At 33.0% G+C, this 21,171-nt stretch overlaps 1 protein-coding gene across 1 annotated transcript in view; it reads left to right on the top strand.

The window, feature by feature from the left end:
- Nucleotides 1-18,813, top strand: part of LOC123718860 (SCY1-like protein 2) — a 68,937-nt gene extending 50,124 nt beyond the window's left edge. Inside the window, exons 5-17 of the mRNA XM_045675796.1 lie at nucleotides 5,912-6,007; nucleotides 6,259-6,404; nucleotides 7,157-7,287; nucleotides 10,882-11,005; nucleotides 14,247-14,392; nucleotides 14,992-15,145; nucleotides 15,239-15,488; nucleotides 16,177-16,313; nucleotides 16,550-16,808; nucleotides 16,896-17,149; nucleotides 17,301-17,369; nucleotides 18,402-18,533; nucleotides 18,766-18,813. Of these exons, the coding sequence (XP_045531752.1) occupies nucleotides 5,912-6,007; nucleotides 6,259-6,404; nucleotides 7,157-7,287; nucleotides 10,882-11,005; nucleotides 14,247-14,392; nucleotides 14,992-15,145; nucleotides 15,239-15,488; nucleotides 16,177-16,313; nucleotides 16,550-16,808; nucleotides 16,896-17,149; nucleotides 17,301-17,369; nucleotides 18,402-18,533; nucleotides 18,766-18,813 (1,946 nt within the window). The remainder of the gene's footprint in view (nucleotides 1-5,911; nucleotides 6,008-6,258; nucleotides 6,405-7,156; nucleotides 7,288-10,881; nucleotides 11,006-14,246; nucleotides 14,393-14,991; nucleotides 15,146-15,238; nucleotides 15,489-16,176; nucleotides 16,314-16,549; nucleotides 16,809-16,895; nucleotides 17,150-17,300; nucleotides 17,370-18,401; nucleotides 18,534-18,765) is intronic.
- Nucleotides 18,814-21,171: the final 2,358 nt, after the last annotated feature.

The following is a 21,171-nucleotide window of genomic DNA, read 5'->3' as shown; positions in this document are numbered from 1 at the left end:
AATACGTTATTCATAAGTTTAAATGTAAAATAAATCAGTGGCGCTACAACCTTTTACAAAAATATACAGAAATTTGAAGCCCAGACCTAAGTCTGGGCTTCAAATTTCTGTATATTTTTCATTATCATAGTCTCCTGTGCCTGACACATACGGTCGACTTTATGGGTCTAAGGCAAGCATATTAGATTGACAAATGATCATCAAATATATACAGAAATCTGAGGTCCAGACCAGAAAAGGTTGTAGCGCCACAAATAATGGTTTAGTTCGACGACGTCCTTATGCATTTAAAACCGCAGAACATAGCTAAAGATAAATTTAAATAAATAATCTTCATTCTTACTATTATTGAATAAGCTAATTAGTTAAATAAATTTATACATACATATGTTTGACTCTGAACTCTTACATTTAACAATATTAATATGTCTAGACATTTCTATTTTTTCTCAACCTTTTAGGCACTCTAATTATATAAACGTTTAGATAAATTGGTAAAAGCACACCAAACTGAGACAATAAATGGCTATGTTCTAAAGATAGTCTGTTTAAATTGTGTTGGGCTTCAAATAGTTTGATATATATCTGGTAGGTATGCGAATAGGTCGTCAAATATATTTCTTAACACACATTAACATATTTTTCAGTTATTTTGACGTAACAACGTCTAATGAATCGATGAACACGGCTGCCCGCACTAAAAAGCATGACACGTTGTCCATTACGCTCATTGTACGTGTGCACCGCACCTATCTCGCTTGGCCTATGCGTCCAAAGATTCACTCCTTCTTTGTCTTCATACAAAATAGTGACAATTCAATCAAAATGATTCAATTTTATTCATATAAGTCATCATCAGCGCAATCATTTCATTAATGTTTTGTTATGACGTTGTCACGTTAAACTATAGTCAGTAAACCGACTTTACAGGCAATATTTTTTTACGTATTGACGGGAGCTATCGTTACGAGAAACTTAGACGGCGAACCAACTTACATTTAAGTAATACTTGTATATTACGTGTTCAACCGGTAAATAATGTTAAATAACAAATGCGTATTACGCTAATACGAAAACATCTCGTCAGATATGATGTTTAATTAATTTTTGATGATCTCTACCTCACTTCAATCTATCGAGTGATGAAACCAGGTCAAAGGGGTGATAGATTTGATTACTGAATATTACATACGGTGCCTCAACTGTTTATACAAATATTATTTATTTATGGATCTGTATTATTTATTTATTGTTGAGGTTGTTTATTTTACACTTATCTGAATCTCAAATAAATATATTTACAGCCAGTTCTCAAATGAATCTCAAACGAGAAACTCTTTTTAATTTTTTACAAGCCTATAAGGAGCATATTAGATTTTAAAGTAATAATTAATAAAAGTACCTAGTAGTAGTAACTAGTAGTTCGTAATAATGTGTTAATATATTTTATGTTATTTTCTTTTGGATAGGAGATGTTGACCTGATGTTAAATGAATCCGCCGCCCATTGCCCGAAGGCCCGCATGTGTTTTGCCGGTCTTTTAAGAAGTGTTACGCTCTATATTTGAAGTCACATCAGTTCAGAAATACTTCAGTGGGCAGCTGATTCCTCATAGAGGCGACAAAAACTGTCTAAAGAAACGCTCAGTTGTGGAACAACAGACTTCGAGGTGATGGATGGTATTTTGTATTCTGCCTTATATACACACTAAGCAGATATATAAATACCTGTAATAATAATAATAATTTATTGCAAGAATATGGTACAAAAAGGTGGTACAATAGTATGTTCGCATTAAAGGAGTTTTACATTTTACATGATTAGTCATATGAAGTCTATTCTTATATTATTTGTATCGTACATATCATATGAAATGTTATTAAATTTATATGAACTACAGCGTCTCAGGCACATAATAATTTATTGAATAATACATTTTTTTCCAAAAGTAATACACCAAGTCGATATTTAAAGACTCTAGTCGGTATTTCTTTCAATTCTTTTGGTAAATTATTGCAAACCTTAATAGCCATATAAAAGGTGTTTTTTTTTCTAAACAGTTCCTGATTGATTTTTGGCATAGCCAATTTCTCCCCATCTTCTTACTTCAACGTCTACAAAACAACAACTATTATTTATAAATATGAACTGATAGAAATTAAGCTTATTGTTTATTAATGCGGTCTTTAATTAAGTTAGTGATTTAAAAAAAATAGTAGGAAGTCAGTTGTCACTTTAACAACTGATCGAACAGCTATATCTATTTACAAAACATACATAGTATAGTAACTGAAGTACTTAAAATGCAATGTATTAAAAAAGCTAAAGAAATTCTTGCGGCCTCAATTAATGTTCTAATTAAAATATCTTTTACAGGTACATACACCTTTTTGTTTTAAATTAGCAGTCCCGGCAATCATTTATTTGCCTTCTCGCCCTCCCTATAGTTAGTTCTTTTGATGGACAATCATTCCTAATAGAACTTTCTGGATTACCGGGCATCTGACAGTACATGTAATAGAAGAAATATTAATTGTATACAGATTTTCTGTTGTTAGGTTTTTTCTTTTAATGAAATGCAAGGGCTTAATTTGGCGTATTTCATTGAGCGTATCAAAACTATGCAATTAGAAATATTAAATTAGGCGTTGCAACAGCGGTAGGTAGATATAATGATTAATGGCAGATTAGGGCTGGTGCATTATGGTTATGTGTACCGAAAAATTCTGAGTATGTTGCGGGAAAAAAATGTGTGTGAACGTAGTATATTTTATAATCTACATACTACATGATATGAACTTTTGTAATAAGGGTAGGTATGAAAGTATGTAAGTGAGTGTAGATTTTGTATGTGTTGTCATTTGTTTTGAAAGTTAGTGTGTAATAAATGTGGACTACAGAGTAGTATTTGTAGAATTTGAAGGATAAAGGTCTACAATCCCGTACACTCCTACGGACGGTCGAGCTTTTGTATGGGTTTCGTTGTACTTAGGTAACACTGAAAATGTTTAGAATGAAAAACGGCTTAATGTTAAAGTTGCCAATACTTGTTGTATCTCTAAGTATTCTCCGTTCCTCTCTACACATCGTTGCATTCGATGGAACCACTGAGAAGCAGTGGGCCCATTGTTCTCTATAGGTCTCTTCGATGGCATTTTCGTACGCTTTCACCGCATCTTCAGGGCTCGTAAAGCGAATACCTCGAATTTATCTTTAGTTCTTGGGAATAAATGAAAGTCGCAGGGCGCCAGGTCAGGACTGTAAGGCGGATGACTTATTATCTCGACACCTGCCATAGTCAAATATTCAACAGTCCGTTTTACGGAGTGCGAAGGATTGTCGTGGTGAACGGGGATCCTGCTTCGAGGGCGCTGCTGACGATTTTTTCCAAGACAACAGACAAACAGCGATTGACATACCAGTCTGCAGTAACTGTCCTTCCATCTTCTAGCTCAACTGTCGTGAAATGACCTTTCCGACCAAAGAATGGAGCAATCATCTTTTTTCCTTAACTTCGTCCTTTCTTCACCTTAGTTGGCGTATCCTCGAAAGGTAACACCCACTGAGCTGATTGTCTTTTGGTTTCGGGTTCGTAGCAATATATCCTTTTAGCTTTCATCACCTGTGACGATGTCAAATACAGCATTAGACCGCCTTTGAACTTATCAAACATTTGGCAACACCAGTCTATGCGAAGGTGTTTCTGGCGGTGTCGGTTAAAGTATGGGGAATCCAAAGTACAAGGCTTCCTGACGCTTAAATGTTCGTGTAATATTTTTTGAACTTGACTCATACCAATGCCTAGGCTTGCCCGTATCTGCTGATAGTTCACTCTTATCTTCCTCTATCATGCGCCGCACAGCACTGATGTTATCTTCTTATCATGTTATCCTTTATAGGACGTCCCTCACGTGGACCATTCATTCATTGAGATTGCTCCACGCTTAAACTCGTTAAACCAATTGTAAATAGTGGCACGAGATGGGGCTTCATTAAGAAATGCTAATCACAGCCTATTGTTTATTATATTTGTTGTTGAGTAAGCCCACGAAACGAAAGTCACAATAAATCGTTGACCGAAACTTTTCTCGCGTTAGGTTCATGTTCACGTGTAACAAGAGTTTTAGATTTATCGCCAATTCACAAAAACAAATGACAAATAAATTAAATAAAGGGTTCTAAAATAGAAATTCAAAAAAGTTTTCATTAACAATGTTTCTAACTGGCCAGTTCCTGTAAAGCGTATATGCTTAGCAAAATATCTTGTTGATTTGATTATAGTATTTTATGAAGTCTGAACTCAGTATAGCTGATTTTAGTTCCAGTATTAATTTAGGTTTATTCACGCCATCACCTCTTGGTTCTAATCGGGAAATGTCGTAAAGAGCGCGCCTGAAGCCAACTAAATTCAAGAATTTGTCTCCATCTAACCCTCTTTAGTGACAAATGCAGTCACCGTGGCAAAACGGTCTGTAGTTCCATGGCGGGTCATTGTTGGACATTTTGTCCGGTGCGTACTATATGCAATACGGTTAGATAATAATTTAATATGCGGTTTACTTAACGAGTGCTACAATAACCACGTGTAAGTGTGTGTACGAGCTACGAGCTACGAGCAGTGCTACGAGCTCCACAAATAAGGGGGACTAGTGTATTAAAACCTGCTTATTTGTCAGAGCCAAACGATATCTATACTAATAATTGTTTTTTAAATTCATCTGTAAGAGATCTCTGTAACTACTAAACCGATTCTAAACATAACTTCACAATCTGTATGTTATTTTTGTAACCATTTTATTTGATATTGACCCCTAACAGCGGTAAATAAATTTATATATTAGATCGATGCGAAATAAATCGTACGGGTATAATTTGCATTTCATAAAATAGCATATGCTTAGTTCACATATAACTACGCAGTTAGATTGGAAATTTCATAGAATATTTCTTTCCAATTGAATAATTGCGTATTATATATTCCTACTAATGTTATAAATGTGAAACTGTGATAGTTTTGTTTTTGGAAATAGTTTTTATTTTATTCGTGGTAATATTAATATTATGTCGAGCGTTGGAGCAAAGAAACGTAGTGTTCTCCTCTCAATGGAGCGAAGGCAACTGACTATTGATAAAAACGTATGCCTGAAGTTCGTTCGAAGAGATGAGACATAGGTGTTTCGCTGAAGAAAAATGAAGTAAACGCCAAATGACTTTTATTTAAAAACCTCGTTTGATATAAAAGCTTTCGACCAAACTAATGTGATGCTATGATTTAATTAAAACGAAATTTGACAAAAGTTAGAGGTGAATTAGTGATTTTTTTGTATCGATTATTTACATTATATTGCATTTATAAATAGAGTTATTGAAATTATAGTGAAAGATCAATACATGTTTATTTATTTATTTCAAACATCACATACGTTGATAAAGTCAAATCTACAATGAATGATTTTAGTTAATGCCCGCTCAATCATAACTATATATACAAAGACCGGAGTCCAGGAAAGATTTTAATCTTCCAAATAGTTCTTTTGAAGGTGTTCTAATTTTGTCTGCAATGTATTCTCGGCTTTTTTGAGACCGATTTTCAAGTTTAGTTTTAAATTATGCTCCTCGTTTAAAATGTCATCAATAAGCGAGAATAATAATAATAATAATAATATCAAAAAGCGAGAAATGATTCATGGAGGCATTTGTTCAAAAACGAGAGATTTTAAAATAGCTTTAGAGGTCTTAATACAATATCAATTATTATGTATTGTGTCAATTGTCAAGGCATTTCACGGCTGGCTATTCCTTTACCATTACGAAGATATGTTGTGTAATTAATTAATGTAAAAGTATTTTTTTTGAAGAACTCGTCCATACGCAATAGCTATATTTATATATATATCTTTTTTTGCTACAGAACCGATACCGAGTGATGATCCACTGAACTTCCTGAGTGTTCCTCAGTGGTCCTACAAGGTTGCTCGGATTTGTCAACCTCATCTTGACTATATGGGTACGGACATTTAAAATATGTATTCAGATGTTATTAAGGAAACAAACAGGTTTATATAAGTGTTTAAAACTTTAAATTCTCTAAATTGAATTGTATCATAATTGCGCAATAGTAAAACATTGAAATGAAAAATAATAAATTTATTTATTTTATACAGCTAAATTAAATTATATACAACTCATAGTACACAATAAAGTACATTCAGAATTAAGATAAACTATGAAAGAGGTTTATATTTTCAATATTTACAGCCCCGGAAACACAAATGCGTGGGCATGGCAGTACCCTGGCTGATATGTATTCATTGGGAATGATACTAGCAGCTATATTCAATCAGGGCCGGCCTCTAATCAACACCAATTTTAACCCAATATTGTACGTAAAGCAAATGGAACAAGTAAGTAATAATGTTTATACCAGTACTAAATGACACTTGTTTCGTATATTAAAGTTATTGCTAGTTGATTTTATCGAAAACTTTTTGGTTACAGTTTACCAACGCCAAACGGTTATTTTTAGCCCATTCAAATCTAAGCATTTATTTGGACGTTCAGCAGACCAATGCAAACTAAATTGAAATGGGGTCTCACTTCAAAATAAGGCAAAATTTAGATCGACTTATTATGCTAGACAAGTCATATTAGTCTTAATTATAAAAATGAACTATAAAAAAGTTATGCCTCTATCAACATGGTATAATAGTAGCACATGTATTCGTGTGTAACAACATGCAAACACGTTACAAATGTAGCAAATCTATGCAACAGATAAAAATACCTATTGTCTATCATCATTATTATCTTATAGGACGCAAACAGTTTTTTTTTTGTATATTCAAATGCTTCCAGTACAGTGAAGCCGCGGGCAAAGCTTAGAATCTAATAAAGGCACTCTTTTATTACTTCTCAAGAAGGGGTAATAAGATTTTCAATGGGAACATCTTGAATTCTTTCATTTATTGCTTTATGAGATGTGGCGTGTGAGCTTTTGCAATCGATTATTTAAATATTGGTTCTCAAGCTCCAACGCCTGTGTATTAGGAGCTTTAAAGCTTTTTGTAGAATAAATAGCAATCATTTTAACAAATAATTAGACATGTTACCTGTCCACAGGCGGAATGTGAATATTATATATATTTTGTGTCTTTAGCTGGATCGAAACGTTGCTGCATTAGTCAGCCGAGCTCCCGACTGTCTCCATGAAGCTCTTCCCAGATTATTAGACCGGGACCCACAAAACCGACCAACAACTCAATTGATGCCACTCATCACTTACTTCAAGTAAGTAATAGTCTAGTTCTACTACAGATCGTGAGGGTCCTACCAGTACGTACTTATTATAAATAAATAATTAAAAAAAAAACATTATTTATTTTTAATACTGTTTTTTACCTTTGTTAAACTGAATAGTTTAGTCTCATAGTAATAATTATACAAGACACACTAATTTAATTTTTTCAATTATTGTTTTTCACCCTTAGCCACCACTGTGGGGAGCTAACAATAAAAAAAATCCAAACCAAAATGGCTAAGGGTCTACAAGAAAATAATGTTCTGATTCTTAAAACGCAACGCATCAGCGTTCTGGCAGTCTGACTGTCTGTCGGCGTTGGTATCACTTAACATCAGATCACTCTCCTGCCCGTTTGCCCCAAAGAAGGAAATAAATAAATCGAGTTGCTGCAATTTTGCTGTGCCTTAAACTCGTATCCTTCGACGGTTTTATCGATTTTATCCCGAGTATTGTATGTTACTCTACTCTTCAGGAAAGAAACACATTTATTATTATTATTTACGTTTTTTAAGACAAACGTTATTGGGAAATAAATAGTCATAAATCCTCGTCGTCTTAATCGTCCGCATATACTTCTAACAGCATCTCTAGTCATCTCCAGTAAATGTTATTACCTCCCTTTGATCCACATTCGAACGCTTACCTAATCTTGCGTCTTTCGTTTAACATTCTCATCTCCAGGAGGAAACGGAAAGATATTAATAATTGCTAAATTAATTAAATTTAGTAAATTTCTCACTGGTTTATAATATAGATTATAAATAAGGATTTAATACATTGTCTACTAGTAAGTGATAAGTATCAATAGATTTGTGTCCACGATAAAGTATTTACAATGCGATAAGTTGTGGTTTACGGATCACAACAGAAGCGTGCATTTGAAATTCAATTCTAATCTTATCAAGTCTATTTGAAATCACTGGGAAATGTCAATTGATAACATGTGGTTTTGCTTTCAACTTATACGAATAATATATGTTCTTCGCGTTCTAATAAACTGAACTACTGCGTATGTACATACTACATCAACACTGTAATAACTAATAATAACTGTAAAAAGTGCAACCTGAACCTCGAGTACCTGAGTTTAAATTCCTGATGTTCAATGGACTCTGTGTTAGCGTAAGACTCAAATGATAGTAACATTCAGAGTTGAGACTAAGCGTAAAGTTGGACTTCAACCCAATTGAAAGTCCTACTGACGTCTCGAGTCTGTTACTTTTATTTTTTATTTAATTATTCTAACGTTACATTGAAAATAAAAACATGTAACAGTAATTTTTAGGGACGTAACGAACAGCTTTATCACTAAAAAGTCTTAATCAGACAACCCTAGTAAGAAAACTAAACAAAAAAGAAATGGGACAAACTGCAAGAAGTGCATAACCAAATCAATATAAATTACAATACAAATTTGTTATACAATTAAAAACAGACTAACAGCAAAAAACTAATCTTACGGGTAATGAATTACATTGTAATACAAAAGAATTAGAAAATACATGAAGATTAAACGAAGATTTTCTAACACAAGAAGCACATCAGACCTTTTTTACACATGCGAGGCTGATCCATTTTATGTTAGACCATGTCTTCAGGCATAACATGCTGCATTATTCCAACAACAACTGCAAAGAAGAAAAATATTACATTTTTAACTTGCATATTTTATTAAATATTTGTATTTGTTATTATTGTAATATTTCCCTTTAAATCTTGTGCACATATTTATCGAAGCATGTATGTCGTGTGTTCTGTGTAAATCTGTATGTGTTTTAATGTGCCTTTTTAAAATAAATAAAATAATTTGAATACTCACGTATAGTAATGTTCTTTGTTTAATGTAAAACAATTGAAATGTTGTATAGTAATCTCACCAATGCTGTGAAATCTCCTTACCCTTTAGAGCGTGATCAAGATGCATTCATCTAATTCTGTCTCTGGACACACATTGACAAATTGCGTCTAAACATAGTGTTTTCCTTTACCGAACTAGGAAATATTTATTCCTATGCTCTTATGAGGAATAGTTGGACTTCTAGTATGGTGTTCTAAATCTGTTTAGATTTTATCGTTTTTATTTTAGACCTGTAGTAAAACGATAATACCAAAAATAATAATGACATAGTACCTAATATAATTGATTCTATTGTTCATTTAATAGATAAATAGTGAAAAAGGTAGTAATTAAAATCTTTAAAATTTTGAACACTTGAGGTGAATTTGGAAGAATGAATATATAATTTTTGTTAAAACAGACGAATAAATATTAAATTCCATATTTAGAGAAGAGATAATCTAGTTTTACAACTATAAAATCATTGCAATGTAGCCGCTGTGATCTAATTGCGACGTATGAAAGCGTTTCACGGTTGGCTAATTTGGCTTTCATGGACAGGTATTAAAATTTTCATGTGCCGTGCAATTAGCAGGTATCACACCTACCTAAAAACTATAAAAAATATAGTTTTTATACAAAATATAATTTCTTAAAGGCAACATATGTACGATATTATTATAAGGTATCAATAATATAAGTGTTTCGAACATGTATAATACTTTTTATTTACATATCCAATTATTTAACATAAATAATATTACCCTTTATCCCCGAAGGAGTTGGGGCTACGTTAGAGATATTTACAAAACAACTAATAGAAGCGATATCCGTCACTTGCAAACTGAAATCTCTAAGGTTTTGACTCAAGACCTATAGCTAAGTAGTATGTCGTAAGTCAAGAACGTATTGCATTTTGGCATATGAGAGACATCGTTCGAATTAAGTTTCAACGGTGAAATATAACCCAAAGCCTTAAAACGAGAATCGCGGTGACGTATATGTGGCGTAGTCGTTACTGATGTAAACTGGGCCGAAATTATTCAAGGCAAATCGATAAGGTAAGACCACGACACATCACCACATATGCTCAACGGCTCTTGTTCTCCACATATGTTTATATACTATAATATAATAGTAATAAAACGTTTCAAAATCTGGAAAGTTTGATCTTAAAATAATATTCGCTTTTAAGTTGACTTCTTAGTTTAAAAGGTAGCTTAATTCCGCCAGCCAGCAAGGTAAGGTGTTTCTTGTTGAATACTGAGGAATTAAGCTCAGCAATTTCCATTTTCGCTTAAAAATATAGCCTATATAAAATCCATTTGAAAGTACATAAATAATTAATATGACACAACTACTTTTTTAATTAGTGTCGACACTGAATCTTACCCAAATAGATCGGTCGCTAGTAAATTGAGTGAAATATGTTTGACTTCCGGTCCCCGCAGGTTGTAGTAGACATATTTCTACGTCAATTTTTACAAAATATTGTTATGCTACTATCTACTCGTATACTAGTACAATCATAAAGTACACTAACACTTTTTTGTTGAACACATCGTTCAAGATTCTGATAAACTAAGTTTTTGTGTGTCGAAACAAATCTTTTCCAGACAACCTTCATAATTCGTCGAGACTAAATACCAAAAGAAATGCTAAATATTTCTGACATTCTAGAATAATATTTAGCGTCAAATATTGACTCTGAATCGGTTTGAATAACACCCCTTGGTCTGTTTAGGTGCGCAAACGAACCACCAGTACAAGCTCTAGAGGCCCTCGATGTGGCGATTCACAAGTCAGCTAGTGCAAGATGCGAGTACTACGTAGATCAATTACCTTCGTCACTTGCCTACATTCCAAAGGTAAGGTGTAATTTTGTTGTCATGTAAAGAAAAAGTTTTTGGTTCGCTAAGCGCTCAAGAGAAGTTTTCTTTTAATTAACTTTAATAAACACGGACAATGACGACTTTTTTGTTATTTTTAAAACAACCTTCGACCGACCTAATCCTCTGAATCAAACTATGATTCGGAATATATTAAAATGCGACATCGAAAAAGTATCACAGAATCTCACCTGCTCGTAGAAAATTTCATAATTTTTTTATTATCCTGATGAAATTGAAATAAAATATTGTTGTTTTGTACAGTTTAGTCTATTTTCGTTGTTGATTATATATATATATAGGAGTAATGGCGTTGTCAGCTGCCGATCAATGTCACAGAGCTTATAAATTAACGACGTTAAACTCAAATCCCGCTTAAACCCGTAAATAAATATAGATTTTCGATTAGCCAATATTGTTGTATCTATAAATTGCCGATTATTCCAAAGTCGATAGTAATAGTGGTGAACACTGTAGAATTATTATTATTAAAATAAATTTATTAGCACTTTAGACTTTTAAAACTTAAAGACCAGCATAGAACAAACACGCATTTTGTGAATAATTTTTTTTTTATGTACTAACTCTTGAGGGCTATCCTAGCTATCTGAATAAGAAATAATTCAAGTCTAACTTAATTTACTAATTAAGATGATTAACACAAGAAAATCTCCAATAACACAACTTACAGTTTTTATTAAGGGGAGACGCTTTGTTATTATGTTCTATTTTGTAAGCCCATATAAAATCTTAATTAGTAGTCCATTCATAACGATACTACCAAGCGAATTATGTGTTATAACATAAAAGTAATGTGTATTTAAATTTAATGAATATATATTGTGAGCTTTCTTCATTTGTATTTATATTTCACCTTCAAAAATGTTAGGAACAATCCAAACAATCTTAAAAATATTTTGGCCTTGAAAATAATATTTGAATTAAGAAGGTCCTTTACTGAGAATTATTATTTGTGTAATGATATTCCCAACAGACTACGATATCCTTCTTTAATACGGAAAACTACCGACCTAGATATACCTTAGGTTTTCATTTATGCTTAGTAATAATAAGATTTCAGAACGGTTAGGTCTTAATGAGTCGTTAATATAAAGTGCGAATTTTTGAGAAGGTATCGGAACAGGTCCAACACGAAGAGACCATTTTGTAACATAATAACGTTTAATATACCTATATAGAAACATAGACAGCTCAGCTGCATGGATTCACTGCATATATACATAAGTACATTTTCTTACAATAGAGGGTTTACCTAAGCCGTCCATTATCGTACCTGAATACTAACAAGGAAACTGAAACAATATAATAAATTTTAATAAAAAAAACCATAACTGATAGATATAAGAATCTGTATCACAATTACAAGTTACTCGTAGTGATATTACGAGATATAAACTGAAAAGTCGCTTGAAAGCAGGATTAGGCGGAAGTAATCATTCTTATCGGAACATGTTTCGTTCTCTGTAGTCTTAAGTTATAGGATATGGGATTGGACAGTCACCGATAGAAATGGTCAACAATGGCGCATCTTATTTAAATCGAGTGCAACAGTAATTTTCAAGAACATATTCGATATGCAAGAATGGAAATATGCTTCTAAGGCGTAGTAATTTTTTAATTGTAGAAATATAATTATAGTTAATTATTTATGGAAGCAGAGTTTTCATCTTACAATTAAAGATTTATTTCCACTGTATCGCGGTCACCTAGATATCGACTGCTACGTGCAGTTAACTAAAATTACCAGAAGGAATATGTCTGTGCATTGGATATATAGCTGTCTCTCTGAAATATTTATTGCTTTGTTTTATTTTAAGCATAAGAAGAACATCGTTCTCATAAAAAATAATATTGATTGTAACTAAAGAATCTTTAAAGCAACATTATCAGTGGGTGACGCCAGATCATTTTTGTCAGGCATTATCATCAGGAATCATCTGAACTCACGTAGGATTTTTTTAAATTTATTTATAAGTACCCTGTCCTATACAAAAAAATGTGTGTGTGTCAGCTACGACGCACGATTGGAGTTATTATGATATATATCGAATAGAAAAAAAGGGTTAATGAACAAATCTGCTAAAATGATAAGAGAAACAAACATATATCTGTAATTATTCGGATTATTTATATTACTTCAATAAAGCGTATTACATAAAGTATAATAATAATAACAATAATAAATGAGATGGAATCATTCTTTTACACGTTCAATACTACTATGTTTGTCTCTTTCTACGTAACGCCTCAACTTTTCGTGTTACACTTGATTTTACTCCTCATAAAATTTCCGTACCGGGCCTCATAACTCAAATCGTTTCTTAAGGAGTAAACTCCAATAAGAAACCATACACATTTCAGTTATGTTAGAAAATCAGACAAAAGTTAGTTCCAAAAGCATATCTCAGTGTGGGTGTCAAAAGTATAATGCTTTTGTGTTTTAAAAATAAACTATTATGAAGAAGTTAAACTTGACTCTAATACAGATGGTTGTAAACAGTTTGAAAGCTTTGCGAAAATAGAATAAAATGAGTCTTTGGTATTGATTGTTCGCAATTTGCGATTTCCGGAAATATTATCTCGGCGACTTCGATTGCTATACACGTTCGTGTTGAAATATTCCTTTTTTTATAAGTCATGATTTTTTGCCGTTGCAGAGATGAGCACAATTATGTATGTTTTGAAGTAAAATATATTAAAATTGCTAGGGTATTCTTGTTCAACAAAACGTAAGTTATGAATATATTTCTTAAAATAAAGTATCATAACTATCTCAATAACGATAATAATTTATTGAGATAGTTATGATACTTTATTTAGTTGTTTTGTTTAAAAAATACAAAAATACACTTTTCTATCCTCATTTCGGACTTATGTGGATATAAAATAATGTTCAATACTTTATTTAGTTAGTTATATAACATTAATTGTAAGGCATGACTATGTATATACCGCTTGCGAAAGTAGTTTGTTTTGTTTTAACGAATAATTCATTTATTTTTTATTTAGTGCATGCGTTCGTCAAAGCGTGTAAAACCACCAATTTTTTTTTAATTATCTCGTGATACTGCCCGTATGTATTTAAATTTTATAAAACCCATATAAAAATGTGTAAAAGTTTAAATATTTTTCTGTATCGTATGTTCAGTTAAGGTATTTCGGTTATTTAGTTTTTGTTCACCATCAAAACGCGTTTCAGAAACTGCGTTGGCTGAACGTTTGGCCAGTTCTACAAGCCGAATTCAAAATGTCAGACATGATACCGTCTGTACTTAAACCAACCTTTTGGCTGGTCAATGAGTGTACACCGGAAGAATTCGCTGACGTGATCTACCCTACTATCAGGTATACGATGTTATAATTTGACGTTTGTGAGGATCTGTTTTAACTTTGAAATAAATTGGAGAGAAATAAAATAAATTAGATTGGTTTATGAATAATAAAACCTTATTATTCGGAGAGCATCCACACGTTTGTGAGTACACGAAGTTAAGTTATAATAGGCGTTGTCAAATGCAACGTCACTTAGAACACGGTATAATTACACATTATGAATTTAACTACAGAAAAATTCAGAACAAAGAATTACTGTTATTTTCATTGTTGAAAATAGAGATTTATCTACGACCTGTTTAGCAAGAATGGAATGCCTCAAGAAAACAGTTTATGGGCATATTTTTGGCAGGCGTGACTTACCAACTTACCTACCTTTCATCAATCCTTTCATATATAACAAATGCTTTCTTTAAGTAAATCCTTAAACGTATTCGAGACTAAGTAATATTTGATATAATATCAAACATACCAACATTTTCACTAATTTACTCCAGTAAAAATAACTTTATAGTGAAATTGATGGTGGTGGAGTTTATAAGAATATCTAGAATTTAGTTGAAAGCAATAACGTTACTTTAACGTTTATATATTTCTTTTTTATATTTTAGAAAAGTAATTTATTCACCGAGGGCGATACCAATAACGGTTGTACTTTTGGAGAATTTACATATTTTAACAAAGAAATGCACACAGGAAGTTGCGTTAAACGACTTAATTCCGATGCTTTTTAACTCGCTGGATTGCAATTTGTATCAAATTCAGGTTTGTTATTAGTTTTTATCTTTATAGAAGGTATATGAAACTTTAGTTATTAGTTATATATTTAACTGTTGTTGATTTGAACATTATTTTCAGATCGCGGCATTGATTGCATTGCAAAATGTGTCTGATGTGATCCCAGACGATATCATGTATGAGTCCGTCGTCGTCAAAGTCAAGAATTTGTTGGACAAAAACACAGGAGATGTAAAAATTATTAACCTCGTACTGGGAGTGTTTGAGAAAATTCTTCCTCGTTTGGACAGTACTAGCATTCTAAATTACGTGGTCCCAACAATACTTAACATGAGATTGGGCAACCCAGATGTGATCAACCGCATAGTCAGTTAGTAAATCTTTTTCAAACATCTATTTGTCGCTTACTCTCCTTTTACTATCTGAAACTTCTTTCTGCCTTAGTAATGCAACGCGAATGTTTTTGACTACGTCCAATTGTTTATATTAAGTTTTTGCGAATTACTTGCGAATATTGCGAATTATGTATGAACTTATTATTAAGCCTTTATTGAAAACAACTAGTACTAAGTATATTTATTTATGTATAATATAATGCTTAGGATAACATTGTTTGACTAACATATCATCTTAGCCTAATATATCAATGTGCCTCTTCCAGCTGCTTAATTTTTTTTCTAGTATTAGCTCTTCTTGTCCAAGTTGTGTTTCCTATTCTATTTATAACGTCTGCCCATGCCTTGCTCTGTCTTTTTCGCTTTTCCTTTTTCCAGTGTTATCTCTCTCATTAATCGACAGCTTAGTGGTCACGGCGCTCATACATATATATATTTCAACATGCTGACCAGCAACAAAGCACCTAGAGCGGGCTATCTGTTTCAGAGTTCTTAATCAGAGTGGCGATATAGAGTTTTTTTTATTTTTGATTGGGTTTTGAGTGTTAATGTTTTTTCAATTTTTATTATCTTTTTCCTGAGCTGAAAGAGAGTGGTCGTCAATACCAGTGATCAGCCGGTTTGGGTATGAAATTATTTTGTATGAAATCTCTCTTGTTACAGGGCTTTATAAAGCTATCATTACCGAAGAAAAATTCGGATTAACTTGCGATGTAATGGCTACAGAGTTGATACCTAAACTGGCACCGCAATCTGTGAATCCCAATTTAAATGTTGATCAATTCAACAATCTAATCGAGGTAAATTTTGTTTCTGCTTTTAATCGCATAAAAATTGTATTGCTTCTCTTTTTCAGTATTGATATTTATAAACCTAATCATTACTAATTCCATGTTTTTTTGTGATCAAAGTGGTTAAATATATTTAAATGAAAGGTATAAATATTGTCATGATAATGGCTAATAACAACATGGTGTCGGCTTTGGACTTCTTCATGTGCGTAAATCATATTGAAATAACTTGATATATTATTCAGATCTTATATGACATGTTGGAAAACATTGAGCGATACCAGCGTCACAGGCTTAAAACGGAAGGTGCCTCCGCGCCAGGAAGCAACCGACGTAAGATTCGACAAATGAGTACTGAAAATGTACCGGCTCCGCCATTTAACATTCCCAATTTGAGAGTGGAACAACGCAAGACCTCAAGTGCTGAGAACATGGTCCGTAGGAGTTCAGCTGCAACTGTTTCACAACCAGCAAGTGTGTCGGGAAGTGTCAACGCTTTACGGAGCCGTAAGTATTTTATAGAGAAAAAATCAAAAAGCTAATTGTTAACGTCAAAACTATAAAAGTATAAAACTGTTGATATTTTATCAGGACTTGGTCAGTGGATCTTTGGCTCAAATAACTCAACGAACAATGATGGGAATTTCTTGCGCGTCACAAGTATTTTACCCAGTCGTCGTTTATCTGACAATACACTTATGACACCAAAGATACGCATTGCGCCATCTTGTGCTTCCTCCCCTGGAGGTACACCTGGTGGCACCGCTGGACTTCCAAGTCGGCGGCACTCAAGCATCGGACCACAAGAACGTCGTTTATCTACTGCAAACCTATCACCGCCAACAGTAAGTGGTCCCTCACTGTCATGACAGATGCACGCGACACATCAATATCACAATGAAGTACCACTAAACAATACATTAATTGACTTAACAGGAGGAAGAACTTCATACCATAAACCAATATAATTGTCTATAAATATGTATTGTATTTTAGCATGCCCGCCACCCAAGAGGGCGAGGCTCAGGCTCCAGCTTATCTGTACCATCGACTTCGAGAGTTGGCGTAAGTTGTGATTCTCCGAGTATTTCTTCAGCGTGGTCCTGAGTCTTACTGAATGTCGAACGGCTTGAGATTAATGTGGCCTGATCGGTTCTTGTTCCCACACAGACTGGGATCGGCTCATCATCATCACCATTTAACATGTCACTGCACGTTCGTTGGCGTTATCATCAAGCGTTGTCTCTCTCCCACTCACTCCCATGAACATGCCACCTCTTCTATTCCTTCGTGAAGAAAAATAACTCACATCAATCTGTGATGCATGTTAAAGATAATGAGTGGATCGTGATGCATGTTGCCGCACCGCGTTGTAAGTCTATGTTGAAGAGTAGTACCTCCTATCTACGCCATTTGCTAATTTCTGTCATCAGCGAAAACATTGGTTGATGCCTAATTAAAATCTAATTGGCTCTTTTAATTGGCAAAAACGTTTAAGTATTGCAAATTCAAAATTTAATGAAGATGTTTTCAGATAAAAGTCCCTGACGGTTCTTAAGTTGTTGACAAAGGGAAGTTCCACCTTGACTCAAGGTAGACTTCGCAGGTAACACTTTAAGGAACCGCTGATTTCCTCACTTTAGGATGATAAATTTCTCGCACACAATTCTATCACGACACTAACCAGCTACCACACCAAAGAAATATTTCGAATAGTTTTTAGAATGTCTTACTGCGAATTCTACCTTAACGTAGTACCTTAGTACCCTCGCAATCAGGAATTTCGCTAATACGGGCAAATAGTAAAAAATGTTTATCGCTGTCTCATTCACTGTTGCTATCTGTTCTTCCGCGCAGCTTGCACGGAGCATGATCGTGAGTACCATTCCTACTTCTTTGTTTAATAAATGTTCCTTCAACTAAATACTATCTACCTATTATTATTTTAATAAACCTGAAACTGAAACTTTAATGGATTTATAAAAAAATATTAACCTATAAACCTATATATAATCGAAAAGTTAATCTGAAATTATATTCATTAAAGGTATGTAACTAAAAAAAATATGTTTGGTTATCATAGAAATATTTATTCAGGGTGGATCTATGCCGAACACATCATCTAGCGTTCCATTTCTTGCCACCGCTTCTTGCCGTAGACCTTCGGGCCAGGAGTCTCAAGGTGGATCGCAAAGAGGATCACAGGGATCGGGAATCCTCTCCCACATGGTAAGGCTCTTTCCTAACCACTCTGCAACTAGCAGCCCCCGCCGCACGCGCAACAGTTGGTTCCAAGGCAATACGAATTCCACTTACAACTCTATCCGTCATTCTACCAACGTATTGACGAGGAAGTTTCCTTCCCTTAATGTGTTTGTCACTGGTATACAATAGAAGTGAATTCAGTAAATCTATTATTCAGATATCTGTGTTTGGAGTGAATCATCCTTTGTAACATCAGACGATCCACGGAAAACCGAATAATTATGGGGTTCATCACTTAGACTAAGTGGTGACTAAGCCGGTGCGAAGAGAGTTTCTCTCAATTTGTTATATAAAACAAAATTTAATGATTTCATGCCGTAGCAGAAAATACAGAAAGAAGCAAATTAACCCCAAGCTTAAAATTCCATTAACAAATGCGGCAAAATGATTGTTAATTTAGATTTTAGAAAACTTAAACGATTACTTACCAACTGACATCAATTCTGATGGTACAAAGGAAAAAACTTAAACAGCACTATTTTAACAAAATCACTGCATAAACTCATGACAGACACAAAAGAATGGTTTTTATAACGGTCTTGTTAGCTTTTACAAATAACGAGCTGCACAAAACTGGACTTTAGATACAGTTTGAACTAAGCCGTTATTTCTAGATGGCTGAACTATATTTTATGTACAGTTTGAAATGTGCAGGAATAACTTGAAACAACTATGAAGGCCCCTTATTTATAAATAATTCAGTTTTCACTCACTCATTCTCGATGATGTGTACGCTGTAAAGATGAGAGACAGAACAGTTTTGTTAGAATTAAACTGATTAAGGTGGCAAATTTTTACGCGAAAAATAAGAGAAAAAAAAGCAATTTCTAATTTAAAAAAAAAAATACTTTTAAAGAATGCTTTTTGTACTGTGTTTAAGACAAACGGGCCTATTGGGTATTCCTGGACATGTTAAATTATGGATTCCTAAATTTGTAAAATAATGAATTTGTGACTTTTTCCTAAATGTTAGTTTCTATTGATGTTGTTAATGTAAATATTTTGCATTTCAAACAAACTTCTTTCTCCCTTCTACTCTTCCAACTTTCTTCACATTTAGAATTTTTGTTTACATTAAGATATAATTCATTTATTTTGGGAAGTTACGAGTATGAAATGTAGAAGTTGATGAAATTCTAAATTTATAATAAATAAATAAATATCAGGGATGGATCTGTGATAGAGTATTGTAATATTAATAATGAAAAACATTTCCAAATGTTAAATGCTCAAATCATATTTAAATTATGAATAATCTGGCTTTTTAGGTCGCCATATATGAGATATTCTTTCAAATAAATTTACTTAATTAAATAATACAACGCATTTATTAAATCTGTTAATTATGCGTAGATAGCAACATTATCTTGCTTATTTTAAATATGTCTAACTCATTATGAATAAACCTTAGTAAATGATTCTAAATTTGTCTAATTGCAATCTTTTAACTAATATACTCCTTGATCTCTTTTTGTCAAATTGTTTTAACATTGTGATAAAAAGAGACGGTATACTTTAGTCAAAAAGGTGTAATAAAACTGATTTTTCGACTGCATTCATCAAAAAGCTAACTGTCAACTGTCAGATTATCGATCAAATAGCGCTATTTTTATCTATATATATTTTAGTGGCGCTATTTACGATTAGCACAGTGAGTTTGGCTTAAGTTGGCAAGTTAACGTAATTTCGAGGAGTAGTGTAACTCCTCCTCAGGAGGTCCTTAATGGACGACTTTAAAAAATAATTGGTGTAAATTAGACATCAAATTAAATTCAATAAATTGTCTGTTAACAAAAATGTGTGATTACTCATTGCTCTCATTTATAGCGATCTTTTAAGCAGACCAAAATAATTTTTATTCTATCTTGTTATTTCTTTATAATTAACCTTAGGACAATGACTGAATAAGTGATGTTAACGATCCTTCAAGATTTAAATTTTGAAACCAATCATTTACTTTCATACTATATTCTAAATCTATTTTACCTAAGTTGCTTTTTAGCTTCACTCTACATTCGAGCGTTTTAGAATATCGTAGTGTACGTAGATAGTCAGTAAAATTAATTAAAGTGTCAATTCTGCTTCCGGGAAGTGGTTGCGATTGCCTTTAGTAAATTAAGCCGGTAAGTACTTCCATTAAATCTCCTAAACGTAGAATTTGAATTTTAAATTTAGAGCGTAGAATGCGAATTTTGGTTTTGCGTAATTGTTTAATTCGCGTGAATTAATTTCAATATTGTGGTTAATTTCAGCAACAACTGTTTACCGGACGCTCATAAAGAATTAAATTACGATAAACTTTGTTAAACGATTGGTCATTTCGGAAACTTCAGATGACATAAACCGCTCGACATCTTCATTGTATGGAATCATCGCTAATTGGCTTTTTACTTGTATTATCGCCGTAAATTATGATATACATTTGTGTCGCTTTTTCGAATCTGTCGGAAAATTCGTAAACCATGTTGAGTTGCATCATCACAAAACTACTGACTTATGTTTAACTATGCATGCCATTTCATAATGTATAATATTTTTATATATACTGTGCAATTCGCATCTTCTAATCAATTACTATTTTCATCCTTAAAATCTTGAGGGA

Source organism: Pieris brassicae, chromosome Z (assembly GCF_905147105.1).
Source record: "Pieris brassicae chromosome Z, ilPieBrab1.1, whole genome shotgun sequence".
NCBI lineage: Eukaryota > Metazoa > Arthropoda > Insecta > Lepidoptera > Pieridae > Pieris > Pieris brassicae.
Note: the sequence above shows the minus strand (reverse complement) of the source record. Positions and strands in the feature narration are given on the sequence as shown.